Raw genomic sequence first — 26448 nt, 5'->3', positions numbered from 1 at the left:
GGGAGCAGAGGGAAAAGAGGAGGCTCAGTCTGGGAAGGCCTCTTGGAGGAGGTGAACTCTCAGTAGGCCTTTGAAGAGGGGAAGAGAGTTAGTTTGGCGGAGGTGAGACCAATCGCCCCCCCAGAGCAGCCGTCTCTACTGCAAACAATAGCCCTCGCCACAGTCGGGGGTGGCCACTTGGAACCCTCCTTCACCTTGGGACACCGGTTGGAGGAACGGGGGTCACCAGGTCCAGGGGCTTAAGTCCACCTCAGCTTCGGGGTGAGAGAGGAATGGAGGGGATCATAATAATAATGGTGGTGTTTGTTAAGCGCTTACTTTGTGCCAAGCACTCTTCCCAGCACTGGAGGAGACACAAAGTCATCAGGTTGTCCCCCGTGGGGCATCCGGTCTTCATCTCCATTTTACAGGTGAGGTCACTGAGGCCCAGAGAAGTGAAGTGACTTGCTCAAAGTCACCCAGCTGATGATGATGGCATTTAAGCACTTACTATGTGCCAAGCACTATTCCAAGCACTGGGGGAGACACGAGATCATCAGATTGTCCCCCATGGGGTTCCAGCCTTCATCCCCATTTTACAGATGAGGTCACTGAGCCCCAGAGAAGTGAATGACTTGCCCAAAGTCACACAGCTGTCAAGTGGCGGAGCCGGGATTAGAACGCACGACCTCTGACTCCCAAGCCTATGCTCTTTCCACTAAGCCGCACTGCTTCTCTACTGTTGTCACCGATCACTTTGTCCCTGTTCCCTACCAGGGCCCAAATTAGCCCCTCTCAACAGCTTTCCGAGGGGGAAGGAGGTGAACTAAAACTTGTGCACCCAGATGAAGAGGTGGGCACCCCGTTCAGTTCAAAAAATGGGGCCGTGGATGGACTGAGCTCCCCAAAGATTTGGGAGCGAGGCCTATGTTCTAGTCTTTTTCCCCCTTCTGAATTTCCCCAGCACCAGAAAGAAGGATGGGAATAGATGGATTTTTTTCTTTTTAATATGGTAGTTAAGGGCTTAACAGCGGTGCCAGACACTACGAAACGCTGGGATAGATACGAACTATTGAGTTTGGATAGAGTCCACTTGGGGCTCACAGCTTTAACCCTCAATTTACAGATGAGGTACCTGAGGCCCAGAGAAGTGAAGTGACTTGCCCAAAGTTCCACAGTAGACCAGTGTCAAAGTCAGGATTAGAACCCAAGTCCTCTGACTTCTAGGACCTGTTTCCCTGGCCTTTTCCCATTCCTACATCCTTTCTCAAGACACGGAGATTGAGTCATTCAAGGGAATAAAACCATAGGGCCCCATGTCAAGGGACCAACTCTCCTTAAGGACAATTTAGATATGCAGTTCAAACTCTGAACTCAGATTCCCAAAGACTCTCGAGTCCAGTGGGATTCTGAAAACTTAGTTACTCTTGTTCATAGTTGACATTCTTAATTTGCTTAACACTCCCACCCCCTCTCAAATTTTCTCAGGCACTGAATGAATTAGACACTTTTGGTAAATTACGTTATCCTTATGTGTTACATATAGAACTTTTTAAGTCTGGAATGAGGAAAGTGTTGCATCCCTGCAGAGTGAGTTTATGGGGAGAGCCTCAACAATGAATCCAAATTAATTTATAAATGTGGTTGACATCATCTGTTATGGTTCCAGCAACTTCAGCTGCTCTGCTTGGGAAGGATATTACAGAATATTCTTTCCTGATAGTCCAAAAACAAAGTTGTGGTTGGGTTCTGTACAGTTGATGGAGCCATTAACAATAAAGAAAAGTTCTACTGTGAAAAGGCCAGAGTCTAATTATAAAGGAAAGTAATTCGGTAGAACTTTTTTTATGGTAACTTTTTAGTGGTCATGTCATAAGGTGTTCATTTTAACTCCTGGTGATGGGGAGTAGCATGGCGTAGTGGGAAGAGCTTGGCCTTGTGAGTCAGGGGTCATGGATTCTAATCCTGACTCCACCACTTGTGTGCTGTGTTACCTTGAGCAAGTTACTTAACTTCTCTGGGCCTCAATTTTGCAGATTAAATATTTCTTCTCCCTCCCCCTTAAGCTGTAAATTCTATGTGGCGCTTGGCACGTAGGAACTGCTTAACACATTATTATTATTATTATTATTATGTTGAGGTGGAGGAAAGAGTCGGAGCTTTGTCACTGTTCTTTCATATAAAGAGGTATAATGAGACTTCTTACCATGGAGTATTTAGTTCTTCAAGTATGACAGCGAAGTTTAATGCTTCTGTGATTCCATATATGGAACATGTAAGATCCTGTCTGTACTTTCCAAAATGTAGTCCCAATGGGAACTTAATAAATGCCAATACTACTGTTCAATAGTGATGATAAAGAGTAAAAATAATCATAAATAGTATTTCCCCCCCACCCCATTAAATACTAAAAATGCAAAAAACATTGACTAGCAGGTTTGCCTGCAGTGGAAAGTGCAGGAATTTTTTTTTTTTTAAATTGCACTTTTTCATCTTGGGGCAGCCCAGGACCCGTCTCGGGAAGCTAGGTTGGTTTCTGGGACCAACCTCATCAATGGTTGAGGTTGGCCCCAGAAACAAACCTTGTGTCACTTGAAGGAGAAGGTCAGGTTCCTTAAACTTGAATTATTTGGAAGAAACCTAGCTTATTAAGGATCATTTGGACTGGGAATGGCCAAAGGCTGTTTTTCCATCCTATTTCAAGAACCTGTGGGTGAGGTGCCGTCTTTTCAGGCATTTCTCCATGATGCCTTTGAAGCCTTGTCCAGTTGTTCCATCTCCTCGCATCCTTTATGTGTGTAGTAGTAAGGGGTTAACTTTAATTGGTGTGAAACCGTATTCTATGAATTATAGTAAGAGAGAGTGTTAGTTTTTTTCTACCTCTGCTAAAAGTGAAGATTGTTTGCCTCAAAGGGACAGGGACTGTGTCTGACCTCATAATCTTGTATCTACCCCAGTGCTTAGTATGTAGTGCAGTGCTTTGTACATAGTAAGTGATATTATTGGGGAAATTATTTCGGGCCCCATTTTTGATCGCCATTAGATTTATACCTCTGTGCTTAAAAAATTCTGATGCTGAACTCTTTAAACTCAGTGTTCATTGTTCCTGGTTTGATGGAAACCTTCGTAGACTTTATCACAGGTTAGAATGTAATTCCCCTAAGTTGGGTGATTTTGAAAAGCAGCAGTTTAATATTGTATTTTGGGCATTAAAAATGGTTTTTAATTCAGTTTGACATTTTGACATTTAGTAATGTTTTAAGTGATTTAAATGCCTTCTATATTTAGAGGAATCTGCATGTACTTAAGCTAGAAAAGTTTGAAATTGGTGCTTTTCTAAAATAGACAATCTCTTTCTAGCCTAGGGAGTTGGTGGATAAACACTTGGATTATGTATTCCTTGTTAATTGAAATGTAAGATTCTTTTTTGTTTCCAAGTTTACCAAATCATGTACAGCAAAATCTAGAGATGTTTTGTGTTTAGGGAATTTTGATAGGGTTAGAAAGCTCACTGTAGAATTCCAAAAAGCCCAAAGGTTTGTCAGGTAGGCTAGCACTCTTTAAGAGACTCAGCCTCACATTGGTTTGGTTAGTGAATGGAAACCTACTCTAGTCTTTAAATTACTCATTGGCAAGGAACATTTCTGCCAACTCTTTCGTATTGTACTCTGCACACAGTAAGTGCTCAATGAATGATGGGAAAGCAAATTAATTTCAAATTGAGTTCCCAAACTGCCAATTAACATCATTTTAATTGAAAGCCTTGGAAACAAGAGTATTTCCAAGAAAGAAAGTCTATAAATTTAGTGCTACCTGGAGGAGATCTTTGCCATTATCCTTAAAGATTCTGAAAATGGACAGAAAAGATTCCTGGTAGATACAGTTCCAGGATGAAGTGATTTCTCCTTTTCAACTTGAATCATATGAGTAGGTTTTTAGATTTTAGGTACCTTCAGAACAAAGATTGTGTCATTTTTTTTTTTTTTTTTTGGTTCCTTCTAGACTGTAAACTCGTTATGGGCAGGGAATGTGTCTGCTAATTCTGTTGTACTCTTCCAAGTCTTTAGTACAGTGTTTTGCTCATAGTAAGCACTTGATAACTACCATTGATTGATGTGATTGTTCCCCAATTTCTAGTTAAGGGCTCTGCCCATAGAACATAGTCTTGTTGATCAACTTTACTTTGAGGATTATTCTTCAGTATTATGTGTTTTCAGGTCTGTATTCTTATAACATTAAGGTTGCATTTTGTGAAAATTCGAGCTGGAGGACTCACTAGTTATGTCACACACATGTGCCTAGTCATTTTCTCCAAAAATGCAGCACACTGATCCCAACCAGGTTTGCCTTGTCGGAAGATGTTTTGCTAATTCCTTAAGCCCATTCTTATCAAAATGCTTGTTGAAAATCCCAATTATGGGAAAACTTAGTGCAGTTCCTGATTTAGCCTAGAACCATCAGTTCAGAGGTTTGAACTGTAGGTAGTAAATTCATGGTATAAATTGGTCTCTGGCTAAATTAAGAAATATATATCAGAATTAATATGGCTTGATTACTGGTCTCTTGGTATTTTATAAGTAGTCACATATTTTTGACTTGCGTGTTTTTGGTTTTCATCTCTGGAAAAAAGATTAGCTAAAGGTTACATCCCTGTGTCAATGATCAGTAGTATTTGAGCACCTACTGTGTGCAGAGTACTTTAATAAGGTTCAGGTGAGTTCAGCGAAGATTACTACTCATGTTCTCTGTCCTCATGAAGCTTACAATGTAATGGAGAGCTATTCTTCAGTGCATGGGGGAAATATTTTACTTCAGAATTGTTTCATACTAACATTTTACTGACCATTAGTCATCTTGAAGGGGTGAACTTTTTTTATGAAATATAACTTGTGTGAAGAGAGAGATACTTTTGGGTTTTAACCCAAAAACCCTGGTATTCTTGACATGAGGTGAAGCCATAAGAAAATGGAGAAAGTTGCCACTGAAGGTGACCATTAGAGAAGCAGCTTGACCTTGTAGAAAGAGGCTTGGGAGTCAGAGAACCTGGGTTCTAGTCCCGACTCTGCCACTTGACATCTCTGTGACCTTGGACAAGTAACAACTTCTCTGTGTCTTAGTTTATCTTGTATCCACCTTAGTGCTTGGCACAGAGTAAATAATAATTATCTACCATAGGGCACCAAACTGAACTTTTAGCAAGACCAGGAAAAAGTTCTAAAGGCAAAATTCCCAAACCTCTGAGAAAAGCTGTAGTTTTTAGGGGAAAGCTGTTGGTGAACTTGGAAGTTGTCAACAATCTACTTAGGCTATAGCAGGGCTGGGAGAAAATTGCTGACATTTGTAGATCTTCTGTAGCCAATTTGATAGAGATCACTACGAACACCTAGATCTGCCAGAGCAAAGAAAAAGGCAATAATTAAGAGACAATAGAGGAAGTTCAGGCAAAGGGAATGAAATTATCAATGAGGTCAAAGTGTATTTGTTAGGATAATGAATTTGTCAGGCCCTAGATGAGAGCAGATCATTAGGAGACAGCAAACTACTTGAGCGGAGAATAAATAGTTGTTTGTGGCAGTCTTTATAGGGAATTAGGAAGTGAAAATGGAATTTCTTGCCACAAGACTGTACAGCCTGAAAATATCAAGAGGTTCAGAAGGAGTTCGGATGAATTCGTGGAAGAGTGATCAATTATAGATTCCTAGAAGAGTAGTTTGGGATGCAAAAGAAAAATATTAGGGGTTTTTGGACATTTCATCCCTGAATATTACGATGTTTAGGAAGGTGACCGTTGTACAGTTCAAAGAAACCTTTAGCCTTAGTGGAGTCGAGATACTAGACTCAGTGGACCATTCACCTGACACAGTCCTTGATTTAAGGTTTTTTGAATTGAGGTTAGATTTCTTAGATTTTTGAATTTATTGATTGAGTCTTGACCTGTGACTCCTCTACCTTAATAATAATAATAATTAATAAAACCAACAAGATGTTTCATGAAATGTAAGAACTGACAGCTTGGAAGGAGGATTGGGTGAACGGGAGTATAAGAAATATACTGGGCTAGAGTGAATATAGTGGGCTAGAGTATATTAGGAGATAAGAAGAGACAGCATGGGAATGAGGTAAGGTTATTTTAATACACACCTATTGATCTTTTTTTAATTAGTGTTGGCGTACCTACAGTTGTGCCGGGCACTATTTTAAGTGCTTGGGAAAGTTCAATAGGATTAGAAGACAATTCCTGGACTAAAGGAGCTTTTATTCTAGTGGGAGAAGTAGACACTAAACAATTTATAGGTAGTAGAGAGAAGAAAAATAGAAATGTAGATGAGTTAATGCTTAAATAGCAGGTTATGTAAGTTGATTTGTTCAGCAGTGGTATAGGAGTTTGTAATTTGGCACAGGAGTGTTAGAGGTAGTAGTTGGGGGATTTCTGTTGTGTATATGTTGATAAAAGGGATGCCCTGAGTTATTTCTTGGTAATTATATCAGGGATTTTTTTTTTTTGGTTTGGCAGTGTTCTCAAATTGAATACACTTGAAATAATTATTTGGTACTTTGTTATAATGTTAAGCAATTATGTGCCAAACACTGTAGTAAGCACTGGAGTAGTTACAAGATAATCAGGTTTGATACAGTCTGTGTCCCACTTAGGACTCATGGTCTAAGGGGCGGGGAGACCAAGCATTTATCCCCATTTTACAGATGAAGTAACCGGAAAACAAGACAAATTAAGTAACTTACCCCAAGTTCACAAAGCAGAAGTTGGCAGAGCCAGGATTAGAACCCAGGTCTCCTGACTCTCAGGATTGTGCTTTTTCCACTACGTTCATGCTACTGATTTTTTTTTTAATGCATAACAGCTGAGTGCATAAAATTGGAAATTTTGTATGTAAAAAAGATTGAACATTGGGTAGCTACAAGGATTAAGAAAGTGAAATATTTCAGTATTGAAGGAAAGATTCTTGTTGAGCCATCTAAAATGCAAGGGCTGGGATTATCTCTGAGGTATTTGATGGTTCTGATTTTGTCTTCCTGTGAGCAGCCTTGGACAGTGTAAGCTGCTTGTACCAGATTACAAATGTATTTGGTGAAGAAATCTAGGTCATGGAGTAGCCACTGATATTTCTAGATCAGAGATTTTTCTACTTCATCAGTTTAAAACTGTATGTGCTAGGAGCAGATGAGTGTACTATAAACAATTAGACACCTTTTCCCACCACTGCCTCATATTTGTATAATCCTAGAAATATTTTTAGATTTAAGAGGTCGATTTCTACAAGAGTGTGTGATCTGCTTAGGGACAGTCAAATAAAGAAGTAGTGTCTGTTTTTGGATTCATTAGTTTTTTGGTGGTTTTTTTTGCAGTAGTAGTAACATTTATTGAGCATCCAGTGGGCGTGGTGCACTGTACTAGGTACTTGGGAAGTACAGAAAAAAAAGTAACATGTTTCTCTCCACTTGAAGTTTATATTCCAGTGGAAGAGATGAGCAAAAATATTTACAGTTAGTAATCAAAATAAATGAGTACAGATGCATATATAAATGCTGAGGAGAGTATTGCTGATGAGCATGAAATTACAGCTCTCCATGAACTTGAAGATTTGTATTACCTGAAAAGTAAATTTTGTTCCCGCCTATGATACTTTTTTAAAAAGGTGTGATAACTTTCTGTTTTACTTATTTGGATCTTTTTTCCTTTTGATTCACTTTATTCCGATCTTTTACTATCCTGGAATTTAAGTCAGTGATTTCAAGTGGAAGTTTGTAATGGAAAATCCTCAATCATTCCTGTTTGGTTTTTTGTTTTATGATTAGTATAATTTTATAGCTACAGTAGTCAAAAGTTTTCCCAGGGGTTTAAAGTATATAAAGTAGATAGCTAGCATCTAAGCCACTTTGCAGTTTTCTTCCCACAACTCCCACACTGCCTCAGATCACCCATCCACCTAAATTTCCCCTCATTAAATTTCATTTCATTCATTCATTGTCATATTTATTGAGCACTTACCGTGTGTGTAGCCAAGCGTTTGGGAAGTACAAATCAGCAGTCAATAGAGACAATCCCTGCCCACATTAGGCTCACAGTCTGGAAGATTTGGTCTTGGGATTTGCGTTTGGTCTCCTTGTGGCTCCACTGTGAGAAGTTTGAGCAGTAGAACTAAATTCTCTGGTGTGCACCTTGTTCTAGTCCAAAGGTTGTGTGGTCTCTTACCTCTGTCTGACTGGAGATGCAGATGGGAGGGAATGGATATATTCTTCCAGAGTGAAAGAGGGGAAAGCTTCTCAGAGCCTGCTCTAAGGGAAAGGTCCCAATAATAATGCAAACATTGACAATAGGGTGAGGCAAGACAGGAGATTTACATGCCTCAAAGTCCTGAAATTAGAAGGGGAAAAATATGTCTTTCTCTAAATTACCAAGTTATGAAGGAACCCACTCTGGCTGGATGTGTTCCATGTCAGCTGGAATCCAGGACTTCCAAACTATACATCCTGTGATGACATTTCTTCTTGGAAGCATTTCATTTCTTGTGATTACCTCTTTTCAATTGTATTGATTGAGCGCTTATTGTGTGCAGAGCACTGTACCTAAATGCGTGGGAGAATACAGTATAACAGAGTTGGTAGACATGATGTTCTCTGCCCAGAAGCAACTTACAATCTAGAGGGGGAGACAGACATTAAATTATTGATGTGTATATACATGAGGGTAGGCGAATAAAGAATACAAATTCAAGTGCAAGGACAGTGCAGAAGGTAGAGGGAACGGGAGAAATTAGGACTTAAGAAAGGCGTCCTGGAGGAGATGTGATTTCAATAAGATTTAGAAGGTTGGGTTAGTGAGGATCTATCATAAAGACTGTGAGCTCGTTGTGGGCACGAATGTGTCTGTTACATTGTACTCCCCCAACTGCTAAGTACAGTGCTTTGCACAAAGTAAGTGCTCAATAAATACGATTGAATAAGTTAAGAATACAAAGGAGGAGTGAGTTCCAGACCAGAGACAGGATGTGGGCAAGGTGTCGGTGCTGAGATAGACAGGATCGAGGTGTGGTGAGTAGGTTGGCATTAGAGGAGTCTGAAGTAGGGAACCAGCAAAGATCTATATATCTCTGTAATGATAGCTTTATATCCCTCACCTGTACTTCAGCCCTTCCATGCCCCGTATATACTTAAGTTCCCCCAACCCTAAAGGCATTTATATTTATATCTTACATAATTAACTTCTTCCCTCCTATGTATAACTTAAGTTTCTGACTCTTTCCCCCTCAGGTAGGTTTTTAAACTCCTTGAGGGCAGGGATTGTATCTTTTTGCTCCCAAGCACTTAGAATTTGTATGCCATGCACTGTATTTTACTAAATGCTATTGATTTATTGATCAAACGAAACTTTCTGATGTCTAGATGCCCTGTGAATTTTTGGTTTAAGAAAAACAACAAAAAACCTGTAAAAAGAGCCAATGAATAATGAAAGGCCAATATTTGAGACTAATATTGATTATGTAGGCCAGTAGAAAATGGAATTGGGAAACTATTATTTGATTTACAGACCTGATCGTTTTAAACAGGATACATGGTAGTAATTTTACAAAGCTGTATCTAACCAAAACTTAATAACAAACACTGCTTATTGAAAAATAACCTTAATAACTATAAAACTTTGACTTTTTACTGGCATTAGACCTGAAGGGACCTGGACAATTGGGCGTTATTAACAGCTCTGGTTGTCCTAAAAATATAATCCAAGCATGAGCTGGGGATTGTATTTTTCAAGTCTTGGTAGTGTAAAGTTTTTTATTATACCTATTTGAAGCAAATCAAGGAGAGTGTTGTCTGCTGTTGGGGAATCAAGCAATGGCATTTATTGAACACTTGCTTTTTTATGGTATTTGTTAAGCACTTGTGTGCCAGGCACCATTCTAAATCTTGGGCACAGTCCATATCCCACATGGGGCTCACAGTCTTAATCCCCATTTTACAGCTGAGGTAACTGAAGCCTAGAGAAGTTGTTACTTGCCCAAGTGGCGGAGCTGGGATGAAAGTCCAGGTCCTTGTGACTCCCAGGATCTATCCATTTGACAACATTTCTTAATGTCTCTCTCCCCTTCAAGACTGTAAACTCATTATGGGCAGGAAACATGTCTGCTAAATCTTTTGTATCGTATCCTCCCAAGTGCTTAGTACATTGCTCTGCACTTAAGTGCTCAATAAATATGATTGGTTGATTCTCTTACTGTATGCAGAGCACTATACTAAATATTTGGGACAGTCCAATACAGTTGGTAGCCATGATCCAGGAGCTTACAGTCTAGTGGGGGAGGCAAGCATTAAGAAAAATTATAGATAGAAACAGTAGAGAAAATAGGGTTAGGCACATAAGCACTGTGGGATGAGTGTAAAAGTGCTTATAGGGTACGGAGTAATGATGGTATTTAAGTAGAGAAGCAGCGTGGCTCAGTGGAAAGAGCATGGGCTTGGGAGTCAGAGGTCATGGGTTCGAATGCCGACTCTGCCACTTGTCAGCTGTGTGACTGTAGGCAAGTCACTTAACTTCTCTGTGCCTCAGTTACCTCATCTGTAAAATGGGGATTAAATGTGAGCCTCACGTGGGACAACCTGATGACCCTATATCTACCCCAGTGCTTAGAACAGTGCTCCGCACATAGTAAGCGCTTAACACATACCAACATTATTATCATTATTATTATTATTATTATTATTATTAAGTGCTTACTGTGTGCTAAGCACTGTTCTAAGCGCTGGGATAGATAGGGTATAGATGACTCAGAGGAGAGGAGTGAAGTTAGAGGTTAGCCAGGGAAGAGTGTGGAGGAGATATTTTAGTGGAGCTTTGAAGATGGGAAGAGTCGTGATACGTCAGCTATGAAGGGGGAGAGAGTTCCAGGCAGAAAGGGTGTGAGCAATGGGTGCACAGTTGAGGCAGAGTAAGGTTGGTATTGGATAAATGAAGTATTTGGGTTGGGTTGTGGTTGTAGAGGAGTAGGATGCAGAGATAGATGGACTATAATTGGCATTTGTTTTGAGGATTGGGGAAATGTGTGCAGAATTTCTTAGAAATTGAAAACTAGAAAAATCTGTGAAGTATGGACTAGAATGGGGAGAAGATTGTTAAAGCTCACAATATGACAGTAGTTTGGATGGAGAGGAAGGGGTGACTGTTGGAGATGTTTTGAAGATAGAAGACAGAAGCAACTGTCCAAAGAGCTATTCTGTCCCTCAACCACACACTGTCTTTTTAACCTCACTCAAATGTGTTGCGTACACACTGGGAATTAGGTAGGAGTGTGAGCGGCTTAGTGCTATTATTACCAGTGCAAAAAAAAAAAAGAGCAAATGTTCTGGTAGTTGGATACCTTCTTATCTAAGAAAGCTTTATTCTAATAAGTGGCCCAAGTTATTGATCTCTTGGTTGCTAATGAACAACATTTTGTAATGTCTTGGATGTCTCAGCAAATATATATTTGCTCTTGTGTCCTTGAATGGGGAAGAGTATAGAAAAGGACTTACTATTGGAATAAGTAACCGAGTACTTTGTTGTACTCTCCCAGGAGCTTAGTACAGTGTTCTGCACACAGTAAACGTGAAGCAGCATGACGTAGTGGATAAAGTACAGGCCTGGGAACTAGAGGACCTGGCTTCTACTCTCGGCTTTGTCACTTGCCTGCTGTGACCTTGGGCAAGTCACTTTACTTGTCTGTGCTTGGTTCCTCAACTGCAAATGGAGATTCAACACCTGTACTCCCTCCTACTTTGACTGTGAACTCCATTTGGGACCTGATTAGTTTTACATCTACCCCAGTACTAAGTAGAGTGCTTGGCACATAAGTACTTAACAAATATTATTATTATTATTGCTAAATGACACTGACTAGAAAAATTTTAAACTAATGCTACTCAACCTCTGTCACATTAATGTTCTTCTAGACTATTAGCTCCTTATGGACAGAGAACATCTCTACCAACTCTGTTGTATTATGCTCTCCCAAGTACTTAGTACAGTCCTTTCCACACAGTCAGTGCTCAAATAAAATTGATTTAATTAAACCAGCTCATTAGAGGTGATTTTAATATTATAATGACCAGTAGAAAAACAATACCAAAAAATTACAGTTGTACGTAGGCACCCTATGAGATCATTTTTCCAGAAAGGAGGATGACATTTGTCATGTATTTTGTGGTACTGAATCCCAGTAGACTGGATTTGCTGCCTTCAGAAGAGGACTTTCACGTCTCTAATCTGCTCAGAGGTTTAGGGGACAGACCTAGAGGGAACACAGCAGGCAGGGGTGAGAGGGTGTGAATGGCACGATCATCAGTCAGTTGCTCTTGCAGGTTCTTAGTCTAGGAGTTTCAGGACTGAGCCTCTCTGCAGTAGAGTTCATCAGATTATATTTACCCTTTGTTGGATGACGCCTTCCTCGGTCAGTATTTTACTCACCCAGATTTAGATAGAAGCCTTTTGGAGCTGTGAGGAAAGTAGCAAACAAGACCTGACCAGTGCCTGCCTGGTGGGACATTGAACATGCCTAATTGAAGGTGTCCTTCCTCAGGGCTTTCTGAGGCTCCATGGCGTTTCCATGACGATAAAACCCTCATACAGCCCCAGGGATGAATGCACAGTTACCTTTGGGAGGTTTGCCATTTTCAGCAGATGTGTTCCCTAAGCTTTTTCCTCTTTGTAATAAAAAAAAACCCAAAAACATTTTGGTTTGTCGTAAATCTGATCCTGTCCACATTAAAGCTACCCCCTAAGCACTTAAGTACTCCCAGCTCCACGTCCATGTCCTTAATATTTAGTTGCTTCCAATAATTGATTTGTAATTTATTTTAATATCTCCCCTGTTAGATCGCAAAACTCTTTGAGGGCCCAAAGCACTCAGTAAGTACTATTGATTGACTTTTATTTATTTTTTAACAGAAGAGGTTAACTGAGGCACAGAGAATAAAATGACATGCAAATGGAGTTGCAACTACTCGGCTTTGAAGGGGAAGGAGAGGGAGGCATTCAGAAGATAAGAACAACCTTTCATTACCACTTAGACAAGAAAAGGCTGTTTTCAATGTCCTGTGTATGCATATAATATTAAAAAATATGCATTAGCATTTGTCAGTGCTATGCTAATTTTCGATATGGTATTACCGGTACTGTAATTGAAAAGGATATTTTTACTATGTTGCTTCTAGGCTTCCTTGATCAAGGGAAGTGCTCAGTTGCACAAGTTACATAGTGCTGTTTCAGGGATGGGTTTTTTGTTTTGAAATGTCTATAAAGTCATCTTTCTCTTCTAACACAAAAGTAAAATAAGGGAGAAAGGGCAGGGGATTGCACTGATATAGAAATTGACTGGACTGAGATACAGTAAGTTAAGGGGCAACAGTGAGAGAAAGAGCTACAGTGGGTAGGTTGGCGTTAGAGGAGCCATGTATATGGACTAGGTTGAAGTGGGACAGGAGTGAGAATAAATTGGGGGAGGAAGCGATGACGATAGAGAAGCAGCGTGGCTCATGGACCTGGGAGGCAGAGGTCATGGGTTTGAATGCCAGCTCTGCCACTCGTCAGCTGTGTGACTGTGGGCAAGTCACTTAACTTCTCTGTGCCTCAGTTACCTCATCTGTAAAATGGGGATTAAGACTGTGAGCCTCATGTGGGACAACCTGATTACCCTGTATACCCCAGCACTTAGAACAGTGCTCTGCACATAGTAAGTGCTTAACAAATGCCAACATTGTTGTTATTATTATCATTGAGGACTGAAATGATTGAGGACCTTGAATCCAATGGTGAGGAGGTTCTGTGTGATACAGAGATGGTTGGGAAACCTTTGGACGTTTGTTGAGTAGGGAAATGTGGACTGAATGTTTTCTGAAAAATGATCCACGCAGCCAAGTGAAGTATAGATTCGAGAGGGGATAACTGGAGGCTGGGAGGTCAATGAGGAGGTGGCTGCACATGTCAAGATGGGGCATGACAGGCTTTTGACCCAGTGTGGTAGCAGTTTGAATGCAGAATCAGACCTTACCTGGATTCTAATCCCCACTCTGCAATGTGTCTGTTGTGTGACCTTTGGCAAGGCAGTTAACTTCTCTGGCCTCAGTTGCCTCATCTGTAAAATGGGGAGTAAGACTGTGAGCCCCATGTGGGATGTGGACAGTGTCCAACTTGATTAACTTGTATCTATCCCACTGCTGAGTATAGTTCCTGGTACATAGTAAGGACTTAACCATTACCACTAAAAAACATAATGGAGAAGGGACAAATTCTGGAGATGTTGTGGAAATAAGCTCATGGCCAGGGAACGTGCCTATCAACTCTGAATTGTACTCTCCCAGGCATTTAGTATAGTGCTCTGCACATAGTAAGTGCTCAATAAATACTATTAATGGTGAAATGGAATCTTCAAAATTTAGTAGCAGACTGAATAAGCAGTTAGGAGAGAGACGAGTAAAGGATAATGGAAGGGTTGTGAGCTTGTAAGATGTAATGGCAGAGACTGGAGGGGAGGAGAGAGCTTGGGAGAGAAGATGAGAAATTCAGTTTGAGTTGACGGTAGGACATCCAGGTAAAGATGTCCTCAAGGTAGGAGGAAATGTGAAATTGCAGAGAAGAGGAGAAATCAGGGTTTGAGGAAGGTAGATTGTAAATCATCCAGACAGAGATGGTATTTGAAGCCATGAGAATATGTGAGTCCTCAGGGGAGTGGGTGTAACTGGAGAATAGGATACCCAGATCTGAACCTTGAGGGACCCCTACAGTTTGGGGGTAGGAGACTGGAGAGGAGCTGGTTAAAGAGATTGAGAAGGAGTGGCCAGAGAGAAAGAAAACCAGGAGAGGACAGTGTCAGTGAAATAAGGTTTGGTAGTATTTCTAGGAGGGACGTGGTATATGGTGTCAAAGCAGCTAAGAGGTCAAGGAGACTTAGCATGGAGTAGAGTCCATTGGATTTGGCAAGGAGGAGGTCATTGGTGATTATCTCCCTCCCTCTCCCTTCTGTGTCACCTATATTTGTATCCGTGCCCTTAAAACACTTGATATTCACCCCAAAGCACTAATGTGAATAGTCACAATTTATTTTGTCTAGCCTCCTCCTCTAGACTGTAAGCTCCTTGTGGACAGAGAACATATCTACCAGCTCTTGTAATGTTGTAATGTTTGCTTAGTATAGTGCTTTCCATATAGGAAGCACTCAAATACCAACCTACTCACTGTTCCTAGATCTTGTCCATTTCCCCAGCAGCCTCTTGCCCATGTCCTGCCTTTGGCCTGGAACACCCTCCCCCTTTGTATCCGACAGACAATTACTCTCCCCACTTTCAAAGCTTTACTGAAGGTGCATCACTTCCAAGAGGCCTTCCCTGACTAAGCCCACATTTCCTTTTCTCCTTTCTGCATCGTCCTGACTTGCTCACTGCCCCAACCGAACCCCACAGCACTTATGTGTATATCTGTAATTTATTTATATTACTGTCTCCCCCTCTAGGCTCTAAATTAGTGGGCAGAGAATGTGTCTGTTATATTGTACTTTCCCAAGCACTTAGTACAGTGCTCTGCATATAGCACTCAGTAAGTACAATTGATAATGGACAGGTTTATAAAAGATAAATACCAGTAAATCCATTAAAGGAGAAGTAAGTTAGCAAAAGAAGAGAGCAGTTCCAGTGGAATGGAGGAGGCAGAAGCTAAATTGCAGGGGATCTAGAAAGGACTAGTTATGGCAGTAATATTTAAGGTCTTACTATGTGTCAAGCACTGTCCTAAGTGCTAGGGTAGATTCCATTTAATGAGTTTGGACAGAGCCCTTGTCCCTGTCTCTGCTTAGGAGGGAGAACAGGTATTGAGTCCGCATTTTTTTTTGTATGAAATTTGTGCTGGCTATGTGCTAGGCGCTGTACTTAGTACTGGGGTAGATGCAAACTAATCAGGATGGACATAATCCATGTCCCACTTGAGGTCACAGTCTTAATCCCTATTTTCCAGATGAGGTAACTGAGGCCCAGAGAAGAGAAGTGACTGGTTCAGGGTCACACTAGCAGAAGAGTGGGAGAGCTGGAATTAGAACTCAGGTCCTCTGACTCCCAGACCAGTGCTCTTATCCACTAGGCCACACGGCTTCTTCAAAAAGCAATAAAGAAATGGCAAACAACTTTGAAAAACAATTATCAAAAGAGACTTCCTTTATAGTTGCTATTGATACCTGGACTGATTACTGGGGCAAGAAAACTGTGGGAAGAAATATATTTATTAATGTGTTGGCTTTTTTAAGGTTCTTTCACACCTTTTGTATCTATAGATTTATAAAGGGTACTTTTTTTCTTTTTAGAGAACATAATTTTCCAGGAAAATTGTTTGAGCAAATGGTTCCTAAAAGTGTGAATCCTATGCAAATAGGTTTTTTTAAAGCTTTTATGCAGAGAGATGAAACTAAGTTGATGTGAAGATTTATTATGAGTAAAGCATTGGCTTCTCTTTAAAATTTTAATTTGGACATTCTTTTCCACTTCACTCTCCATTCTATATGAATGCTTTTGGTGAATTAAATTGCTTAAGGCTACAAAAGGCTTTGTCATTCAGCCAGGATAGAGCTGAGCCAATTGGATGGTTATCTTACAAATAGCACAGAGTCACATAGAACATGACAAGGATCTGACCTGACAGCTTTACAGTCATGCCATCCACAAGGCTAAAATGAAAATGAGGTGAGAGAAGTAATCAGCTTCTTGGGAACTGCTCTGCCTCCTGGTTCCTTCTTTTCCCCAGAGGAATAAAACAAACCATCACTGCCCCACAAAATTACTCCAGAAACCTAACCGATCTGAAATTAAGCAACATCTTTGTGCCGAAAACTTTAATCACATTATTTTAAGCTTATTGTAAAATTGATGGCTTCACCCCCTTCTAACTTTTGACAATTGTTGCTGGACCACTTTATGTAGGTCCAGGAAATGTGCCGGGAATCGGTTTGCCCCACTAGGAGCGGCAATACATGCAGTAACTTTTAGCTCACTGAGTGCTTACTGTGTGCAGAGCATGGTATTGAGTGCCTGGGAGTTTGCAGTACGATAGAGTTGGTATACAAGATCCCTGAGGTGAATGCTTTTACTTTGTAGAATTTTCCAGTGAAAGAGACCAATATAGAGACCCAAGCCACACAGTCTGCTCCTCTAACACCAGCGTACTCTCTATACCTCTGTTTCACCACTTACACTGTGCCCACAGACCTGGAACTCATTTCCCCTTCATATCTGACAGTTCATTACCCTTCCCACCTTCAGAAGCCTCCTAAAAATCACATCTCCTCCAAGGGGCCTTCCCAGGCTTTGTCCTTTTTCCCCCATCTGCCCTCCCTCTGCATCAACTCTGCACTTGGCTGTGTATCTCTTAAGCACTTTGATACTCATCCCAGCACCACAAATAAAGTAAATATTCTTATACTGTACTATTCCCCCTCTCCCTAATCGGCTGTATCAATCAACCAATCATATTTATTGAGAGTTTACCGAGTGCTGAGCACTGTACTGAGTGGGAAGAAATAGTGTAATGGAATTGCTAGAAATTGATGTTCCCTGCCCTCAGTGGTCTCCACACAGAAAATGCTCAGTAAGTATCATTGATAAAGAGAATATTTTTAATAGTAGTAGTGTTAAGCGCTTACTGTGTGCCAAGCACTGTTCTAAGTGCTGGGGTAGATGCAAGATGAATCAGTTTGGACACAGTTTCTGTCCCACATAGGACTCACACTCTTAATCCCCATTTTCCAGATGCAGTAAATGAGGTATTGACAAGTGAAGGGACTTGCCCAAGGTCACACACGTACAAGTGCCCAAAGTCCTTCTGACAGCTAAGGCATAGTGGACACGGAGGGTAGGGTGGATTGGGGAAATGAGGGCTTAATTTTGGAAAGGCCTCTTGGAGATGTGATTTTAGGAGGGTTTCGAAGGTGGAGAAAGTGGTGGACTGTGGGTTGACCGATAGTATGCCCTCTCCTCTCCCCTGGCCACTCTTTTTTTTTTCCTCTTGATTGTCAGAATGCACCAATCTTTTCAGCCCCCCCGAATCAATTCACAATTTAGGACAATGGAAGCAATCTTTCAAAAGGGGCTTGAGGGGCAAAATCCTAAACGGTGACAAAACAAATACAAGAATATTTTTTTAAAGGGCAAAGAAGATCAATTTCAGTACCACAACTAAGATTGGGAACTTACATGGCTTGGACATCTATTTTTTTATTTTAAATTTCTCGATTGCTGACCAAGGGATGATTTGTCACAGGAACTCCCACCTGCATAAAGTTACCTTCTTAGTGGGCTTCACTCGGAAAGGCACAAACCCATGGCTCTCTCGGGGAGAGAGCAGCACAGTAGCATCACCTCAGAGAGCCTAGAAGATCATTCATTGTTCAGCAGACTCATCCTAAGTGTGTTCCTTGATATTTTCACAAATGTATTTGTTGTGCTCAGACTATGTGCACACCTCTACAGTAAAAACGTTTTCAGGAAGTCAAATTTTAAAATATATTTACCAGTAAATCTTTTAAAGGAGAAGAAAATGCAAGGGGAAAGAAATAGCAAGGATATATTCTTGATTTCTAGGGGGAGATTGGGAGAAAACTCTTCTAATTTTTATTTCTATTTTTCCAAGTGAAAGAGTAATGAAGGTAGAAATATGAGAATTTGACATACATTCTAATTAATTTTTCCCCTGTAATCTTTTTTTTAACTGCCTCTTGACATAATGTCAAGAGCTCCTAGCATGAGTGCCGGAGTTTGTGTGGGAGCAAGTGACTCCAGGAATTACAGATCCTTTTGGACTCTGGATGTCTTTCACTCTGTGCCCATGTGCAGATTTGAGTCCTGAGCCCCGAGTGTGTCTGAAGGGTGGGGCGGGGGGCAGGGTAATGGCAATATGCGGCTGCTTTCTGGTTCATGATTCTTTGCCATTTCTACCTTGTTGCCCATGCACCTCCCTCAGCAGTATTCATAGTGAGCACTTCCCAGTTGTCTCATGCCGAAAATGCAACTGGCTTAGGGTTGGATGGCTTGATTGTGCTGCCCAAAGCTCACCAAAATTCAATAGTAGTATTTATTGAGTGCTTACTATGTGCAGAGCACTGTACTGAGCGCTTGGAATGTACAATTTGGCAACAGATAGAGACAATCCCTGCCCATTGATGGGCTTACAGTCTAATCGGGGGAGACAGACAAAAACAATAGCAATAAATAGAATCAAGGGGATGTACATCTCATTAACAAAATAAATAGGGTAATAAAAATATATACGAATGAGCACAGTGCTGAGGGGAGGGGAAGAGAGAAGGGGAGGAGCAGAGGGAAAGGGGGGAAAGGGTGCTTAGCTGAGGGAGGTGAAGAGGGGGCAGAGGGAAAAAGGGAAGCTCAGTCTGGGAAGGCCTCTTGGAGGAGGTGAGCTCTCAGTAGGAGATAGAATGGAGCAATAGAGTATAAAGAGAGATACATCAGTGAGGGGGGTGATGGCAATTTTGAAGGGTGAGGAAAATGATAAATTTAACCAGGGAAGGCCTCCTTTAGGAGATGTGATTTCAGAAGGGCCTTGAAGATAGAGTAGTGGACTGCCCCATGAGAAAGTAGGGGAGTTCCAGGCATCTCTCTGCATCAAACAGAAACTCCTGACCACTGGGGATAAGATACTCGATCAGCTTTCTTCTACTTACTGATCACTCATACTCCGCATCACCCCAGCTCACACACTCTTTCCTCTTAGGCCAACTTACTCGCTGTGCCTCATTTTTGTCTCGCCACTGTCTTGCTCAGGTCCTTCTGCCTGGAACTCCCCTACTTTCTCATGGGGCAGTCCACAGTCAGCTTAGCCTAGTGGAAAGAGCATGGGCCTGGTAGTCAGAGGGTCTGGGTTCTAATCCTAACATACCAATTGCCTGCTGTGTGATCTTGGCCAAGTCACTTGATTTCTCTCTTCCTCAGTTTCATCATCTGTAAAATGGGGAAATTCCTGTTCTCCCTCCCCTTTAGTCCGAGGGTCCCATGTGGTGGTATAGAGACTGCACTGGGGCAGATACAGGGTAATCAGGTTGTCCCACATGAGGCTCACAGTTAATCCCCATTTTACAGATGAGGTAACTGAGGCACAGAGAAGTGAAGTGACTTGCCCACAGTCACCCAGCTGCCGAGTGGCAGATGCGGGATTCGAACCCATGACCTCTGACTCCCAAGCCCGGGCTCCTTCCACCGAACCACGCTGCTTCAAGTGGGTGGACCGGCATGGTGGCAGTTCGGATGATAAGGGGGCAGATTTTGGAGGTATCTTGAAGAAAACACAGAGGATTTGGTAACAGTCTGGATATGAGTGTTGAAAGGTAGAGTGGGGTCAAGAATAGGGTCAAGGTTGTAAGCTTGAGAGGTGGGGAGGATGGTGGTGTTACCATCGGTGATGGGAAAGTTAACTGGAGGAGAGGGTTAGGTAAGGGAAGGTGCTAAGCACCTAACTCTATGCAAACCATTGAATTAAATATGTGAGGCAAATTCAACATAAGAAAAACTCACTTGATGACTCAGTGCATATTACAAATCTCTTAAACTGATATCCAGGTAGGAAACAGAGATTGTGTTTGGTCCTTCAAAAAGAGGATGCAGATTTTATTAAAGAAGGTGTGGTTGAGTAGCAGTACTGAAGTAAGTTATCTTCGTTTAAAATATTGTTCAGAATTTTACAATTTTGGAACACTTTTTGAAGCAATTGAATAAAATGTAGCTGCTTATCCTATCTCTCAGCAAGAACTACGATGTGAGGACAGTGACTAAACAGTTGGCTCTTATATAACTTGTTTTTAAAGAGAGCGTAATTTTGCCACCCATATTTCTTGCAGTGCAATTGACTTGTGCCTAGCCAGCTTCTTTTTATTTTTTTCCCTCCTCTACTAAAAAGGTGATCAGAATTCTCTAATTTTTGGATCATTTATGACATTTAATCCTCATTCATTCAAGGGATGGCATTCCCTGTGGACCTGTTGGATAATTGCAGTCATGAAGAACTGGAAAGTTCTGCTGAAGACTACTTGTCAGATCTCCGGTGTCGTGACCCACACAATCCAGAGTGCTTGTCTCTTCTCAACATTTCCGTAAGGAATGCTAAGCGTTTTTCAACCTCCATATTTAGTTGAATTTATAAAGCAAATTAGCGCATGTTTCAGTCTAATGGATCTTCTTCCATTTTTAAATTTAAAAGCTTATCCTAAAGTATGTCACACTTAAGTTTATTTTCTGCTATAGAGAATGAATCGTATCAGTTATGATTTTCAGTCATATTTTTTGAATTCTAAACTTAGCTGCGTTCAAACTAAAATCTTCTGTTACTTGTATTTTGTGGGTTAATCTAAAGAATCCTTCCAATGACATGAAGCTGGGGTGAGGGAGTGGAGGAACCCCCAACTATCCTAGTATTCTTCTGGGGATCATGCCCCCAGCATCATGGCAGTTAAGCCCTCAATTTCAGCAGTGGAGCGCAGGGGTTGGTTGGAGGTCATTTGTGCTTTGGGTGTTGTGGGTGGGGGTATGGGGGTTGTGTGTGTGTTTTGCAAGCTATCTCTGTCTACAATCTCAGAAGACTTTAAGCCTCCTCAGCCCTCTACTCCCATCTCAGCTCTCAAGTTGGCAATGGTGACCACATGACGAGAGGGAAATGGCGACCCAGACAATAATAATAATAATTGTGATATTTGTCAAGCGCTTGCTATGTGCCAAGCACTGTACTAAGCAGTGGGGTAGATACAAGGTAATGAGGTGCCACAGGATTGAATCCTCATTTTACTCATGAGGTAGCTGAAGCACAGAGAAGTTAAATGAATTGCCTAAGGTCACAGAGCAGGCAAATGGCAGAGCTGGGCTAATAATCCAGTTCCTTTGACTTCCAAGGTTGCTCTCCTTCTGCTAGGCAACACTGCTTCTCAGCTCTCTGCGCCTCAGGACCCAGAGTGGATTACATAGCTAATAGATAGTTATATGAGATATAAGTCCCATCTGATTATTTCGGTCTACAAAAGTTGGACTTTTATCCCTACTTCTTTTCTGTGCCACAAAGTCAATTTATTTCTCTATAACTTTGGCATTATCCTTGATATTTTGTCATCTTCAGTGTGTTGCACATAAACTGTTCCTCATCTTGTCTAGGAATATACCATATGCTGTTTTTGGTTTGGAGTTTTTAAAATAGCATCCCTCCATTTTGCTCTTCCAAAACTTTAGCTTCCCAAAAATCTCTCCTCAGAGGTTAAAAATGGGTAACTGCTTTTTTGTTTGTTTGCTTTTTAAAAATTGGTATTTGAATGCTTACTATGTGCCAGGCATTCTAGGTCCTGGGGTAGTTATAAGGTTAGACTCAGCCCATGTCCCACATGGGACTCACAGTCTTAATCCCCATTTTACAGATGTGGTAGCTGAGGCACAGAGAAGTTAAATGAATTGCTTAAGGTCACACAGCCAAGTGGCAGAGCTGGGATTAGAACCCTGGTCCTTCTGACTCCCAGGGCTGTACTGTATCTACTAGGCTACGCTGTTGCTGTTGAAACAAATGACTTATATTTAGGGTGGGAAATGAACACAAAAATAAATAGAATATTGTAAAGCAAGGAGATGGCAGGTTGGTAATGTACAGATATTTATGGGCATACTAAACAGACTCTGTGTTCCCTCTTCAGGATGCTGTGTATACTATACTATTGTCTATTCTGTTAACTGTTCACTAAATAGTAGTGCATTTTTATTTCAGATTCCTATTAGCCTATCAACTGTAGGCTTCGTACCTCTCTATGGTGGAGACCAGACTCACAAAATTCTTGCTCTTTTTGCCCCAGAGGATTCACTCACAGGTCTCTGTCTTAATTATTCTTTGTAATTAAAGTGTTTTTTAAAAAAAGAAATAACCAGCACTTTTATCACTTGTACTCCTTGCAAATATTGAATTTCCTCCAAACCATAATTTAAAAAAGTCCAATTACTCAGCCACCTGCTGAACTTAGTTCTTTATTATTCCTTTAGCCACATCTCCAATCTGGGTTGCCATTGTTCTAGTCTGAGCTAAATTAAGAGATGGCAGTTTCTCTAGGACAGACTGCAGGTTTAATCTTGTAAAGTATCTGCATCACCCCCTTTCCCTGAAAAAAAAAATACAAGGCTACACTGAATTTTGAACAGTTAGTAGTATTGAATGCTTACTCTGTGCAGAGCACTGTACTAAGCACTTGGGTATGTACAGTAGAATTATTAGACACTGTCCCTGTTCCCAAGGAGTTTACAGTCTACGTATATATTTTAAGCATATGGGCTTTTGTTTTAGAATTTATGAGGGTGTTATAAGGTTGGTAACAAATACTAAACAGGAACATTAAATTTGTATATATATGTGTGTGTGTATATATATGTATATATATATATATATTTTCCCAAGGGATTTGGGGGAAAAAAAAGTAGTAATACTCTTTTTCGCCTGTTTCTATTTAAGCTGTAGCCCTGTACCTTGCAGATCAGTGGTGGGCTATTGATGACATTATAAGAACATCGGTAACCTCCAGAGAGGGGCTTCAGCAGGTAATAAAACTCTAAATTTCTTTAGTTACAATTCTGATTGTACCATTTTTGTCCTGTTGCATGTAATTACTTTTAATAGAGGGCAGCTGAGACAGCAATATGAATAGGTGGCTTGGTCCATCTCATAATGGAGCCTGGAAAGCTAATATCCCTACAGCTATTATTAGGCTTGAAGCTGGGCTGCTATTTTCTGGAATCTTTGCAGATGAAGTTTATTAATGCTTTCAGACATTTATTATGTAGTCTCATAAGAGGTTGAATTTCCCATAGCGTGTTACAGGGAGGAGGGGCAATTAAAGGGAGCAAGTCCGTAATGGTCCTACTCAGTAGTTAGTGTTCCACAGGGTATTGCAGTCTGAGAAGGATCACCTGCAGGATTCTGTCCCGTCTGGCAGAATAATTTTATCCCATCTTAGCGCTTTGCTTCTTTGCCTGCTGAGACGGACTGTAGGATTCCCAGAGGAGGCAGTGTCCAGCTTTCTTTTTACTAGGTGCTCCTGCCTCAACTTTTGGAGGGATGGGAACTCCTGCACTTCTGAGTAGTTGGCTTGGGGCTTGTGGGTTCACCCAACTATCTCCTCTGGGGAGAGCTGGATATCCTCCTTGCTTCTGATTCTTCCCAGAAGGGCTTCCCCAGTTCGTTGGAATGGTATTTGTATTCAAATGGGGCAGGGAACAAAATGTTTGATTGGATTCCTAGCTAATGTTTCTTGTGAAATGATGTTTTTATCTCTCCCTGAAGGTGAACAGTCTTGGCGAGAGAGTGGTTCTATATGTTCTGAATCGAATTATTTATAGAAAACAGGAAATGGACAGAAATGAGATCCCCTTCCTGTGCCATAACAGTACCGATTTTGCCAAGATTCTGTGGAAGAAAGGAGAGGCTGTAGGATTTTATTCTGTTAAACCTACAGGTGAGTAGTTAAAACATCCTTCTCCACCTCCCCCCCCCCCCGCCTTTTTTGCCCCACTTACAGGTCCTAATGTGTAGGATTTATATTCACTGTAATTCTGAAATTACTATACTGGTACTAAGAGGCTTATTCTTTTACCCTATAAGTTAAAGATAAAGGTATTTTATTTAAAAATATATATATATTTTGAGCAATGTTAGGGTTGCTCAGTGTATTTAACAAAATTTGAAGGGTGGGTAAATTTGGCCCTATGGGAATGGATGGGCCATGAGTACTGTAAAAATACACAAATTACCATTGTTAAGTAGCTTGGGGTCCTTTTGCCTCTGCACCCGCATGAATCTTACTTCACGTCTCTTCAGAATAGGAGCAAATTAAGCCAATCAGTGATATTTATTGATCAGCTCTGTAAGCACTTTGGAGGAAGTACCAGAGACAAAACCCATGTTCCCTACCTTCAAAGAACTTAGAGTCCACTGGAGTAGTACTGTTGGGGTAGACAAAAAATTGTATACAGAGCATTAAACAGAAGGAACAAGGACAGATAATTGCTAATTAACTGAATCTGTCTCGCGGCTCAGGGTGGCTCAGGATCGGTTTAAATATATAAGCACTTAAGTATTTGGGATGGTGAATGGGGGAAGTCCTCTTAGAGGTGGGTTTTGCAGGCTGGGAGAGCTATGGCCTGACAGATTTGAAGTGACTGTGCAGGCCAAGGGAGTTGCAGGCTGTAAGAACAGCATTTTATTTATTTGTATTGTTATCTGTCTCCCCCCACCTCTAGACTGTGAGCTCGTTGTAGGCAGGGAATGTCATTGTATATTGTTGTATTATACTTTCTCAAGTGCTTAGTACAGTGCCCTGCACACAATAAGCACTTAATGAATACAATTGAATGAATGAACAGCATAAGAAGCAGTGTGACATAATGGATGGAGCATGGGCCTGGGAGTCAAAAGAATCTTGCGGCTCAGTGGAAAGAACACAGGCTTGGGAGTCAGAGGTCATGGGTTTGAATCCCGGCTCTGCCACTCCTCAGCTGTGTGACTGTGGGCAAGTCACTTAACTTCTCTGTGCCTCAGTTACCTCATCTGTAAAATGGGGATTAAGACTGTGAGCCTCTTATGGGACATTGGCTTGTCCAGCCTGATTAACTTATATGTACCCCAGCTCTTGGTACACTGCCTGGCACATAGTAAGTGCTTAACAAATATATTAAAAAAACAAACAAATGGCGATTGGTGGGGGGATGTGTGTGTGTGTGTGTGTCAGAGTCACAGCCAGCAGGGAAGAGCAAGAGGATTTTGGGAAGAGTGGGGGGAAAAATAGTATCAGATGAAAAGAACACATAAGTAAAATGGGGGGTGGGAGGAGTTGTTGAAGAGCATTAGTCAGAAGATCAAGATTTAACATTTTTTATTTTATTTTAATATTCAGCTTTGCTTGAAATTTTGTGGTATTGTAAATACAAACTTTATTCTACTGGAGGCTCTACTCTTAATTTTTGTAAAAGTCTAATGTTAAATATTTTTCCATTTTGGTCACAGGTTTTGCCCCAAGTAAAGATATGAGTGGTGATAGGGTATTTTTGCTCTTTTCAAGCCTTTAAATGATCAATCAACTTTTTCTTATATTCAGTGACTGCATCATGTCCAAAAGTTGAAGAACTATTACTGCTTTTTTACAGGAAGCAAATGTACCTCATTCCTGACACAAAGCTACCAGCTACCAGTGCTTGATACAATGTTTGTGAGAAAGAAGCATCGTGGAAGAGATTTGGGGCTCCTGATGTTGGAGGATTTTGTGGATTCCTTTACCGACGATATGCTTGGCTTACGATATCCACTGTCATCTTTTATGTGCACTGGTAAATGGATTCTGTTTAAAAAAGTATCAGTGTTAGTGCATGTTTTGGATCACTTCTAATAGAGACACACAAACTGCATAAACTATCTAGAGGAAATTG

The 26448-nt window shown here is 41.0% G+C and overlaps 1 protein-coding gene across 2 annotated transcripts in view; it reads left to right on the top strand.

Moving 5' to 3' along the window:
• FAM169A (family with sequence similarity 169 member A) overlaps positions 1-26448 on the top strand; it is a 48254-nt gene that overhangs the window by 2402 nt on the left and 19404 nt on the right. Inside the window, exons 2-6 of one of the 2 annotated variants that reach the window (XM_029064167.2) lie at positions 20971-21104; positions 22751-22850; positions 23483-23568; positions 24311-24482; positions 26170-26349. In XM_029064167.2, coding sequence (XP_028920000.1) covers positions 20973-21104; positions 22751-22850; positions 23483-23568; positions 24311-24482; positions 26170-26349 — 670 coding nt within the window. In that variant the 5' untranslated portion in view covers positions 20971-20972. Of the gene's footprint in view, positions 1-20970; positions 21105-22750; positions 22851-23482; positions 23569-24310; positions 24483-26169; positions 26350-26448 lie in introns of those variants that run through there. The other variant, XM_029064177.2, reaches the window with a different exon arrangement.

The sequence above is a fragment of the Ornithorhynchus anatinus genome, chromosome 1 (assembly GCF_004115215.2).
Source record: "Ornithorhynchus anatinus isolate Pmale09 chromosome 1, mOrnAna1.pri.v4, whole genome shotgun sequence".
NCBI classification, from domain to species: domain Eukaryota; kingdom Metazoa; phylum Chordata; class Mammalia; order Monotremata; family Ornithorhynchidae; genus Ornithorhynchus; species Ornithorhynchus anatinus.
This window is presented reverse-complemented; position numbering and strand designations above follow the sequence as displayed.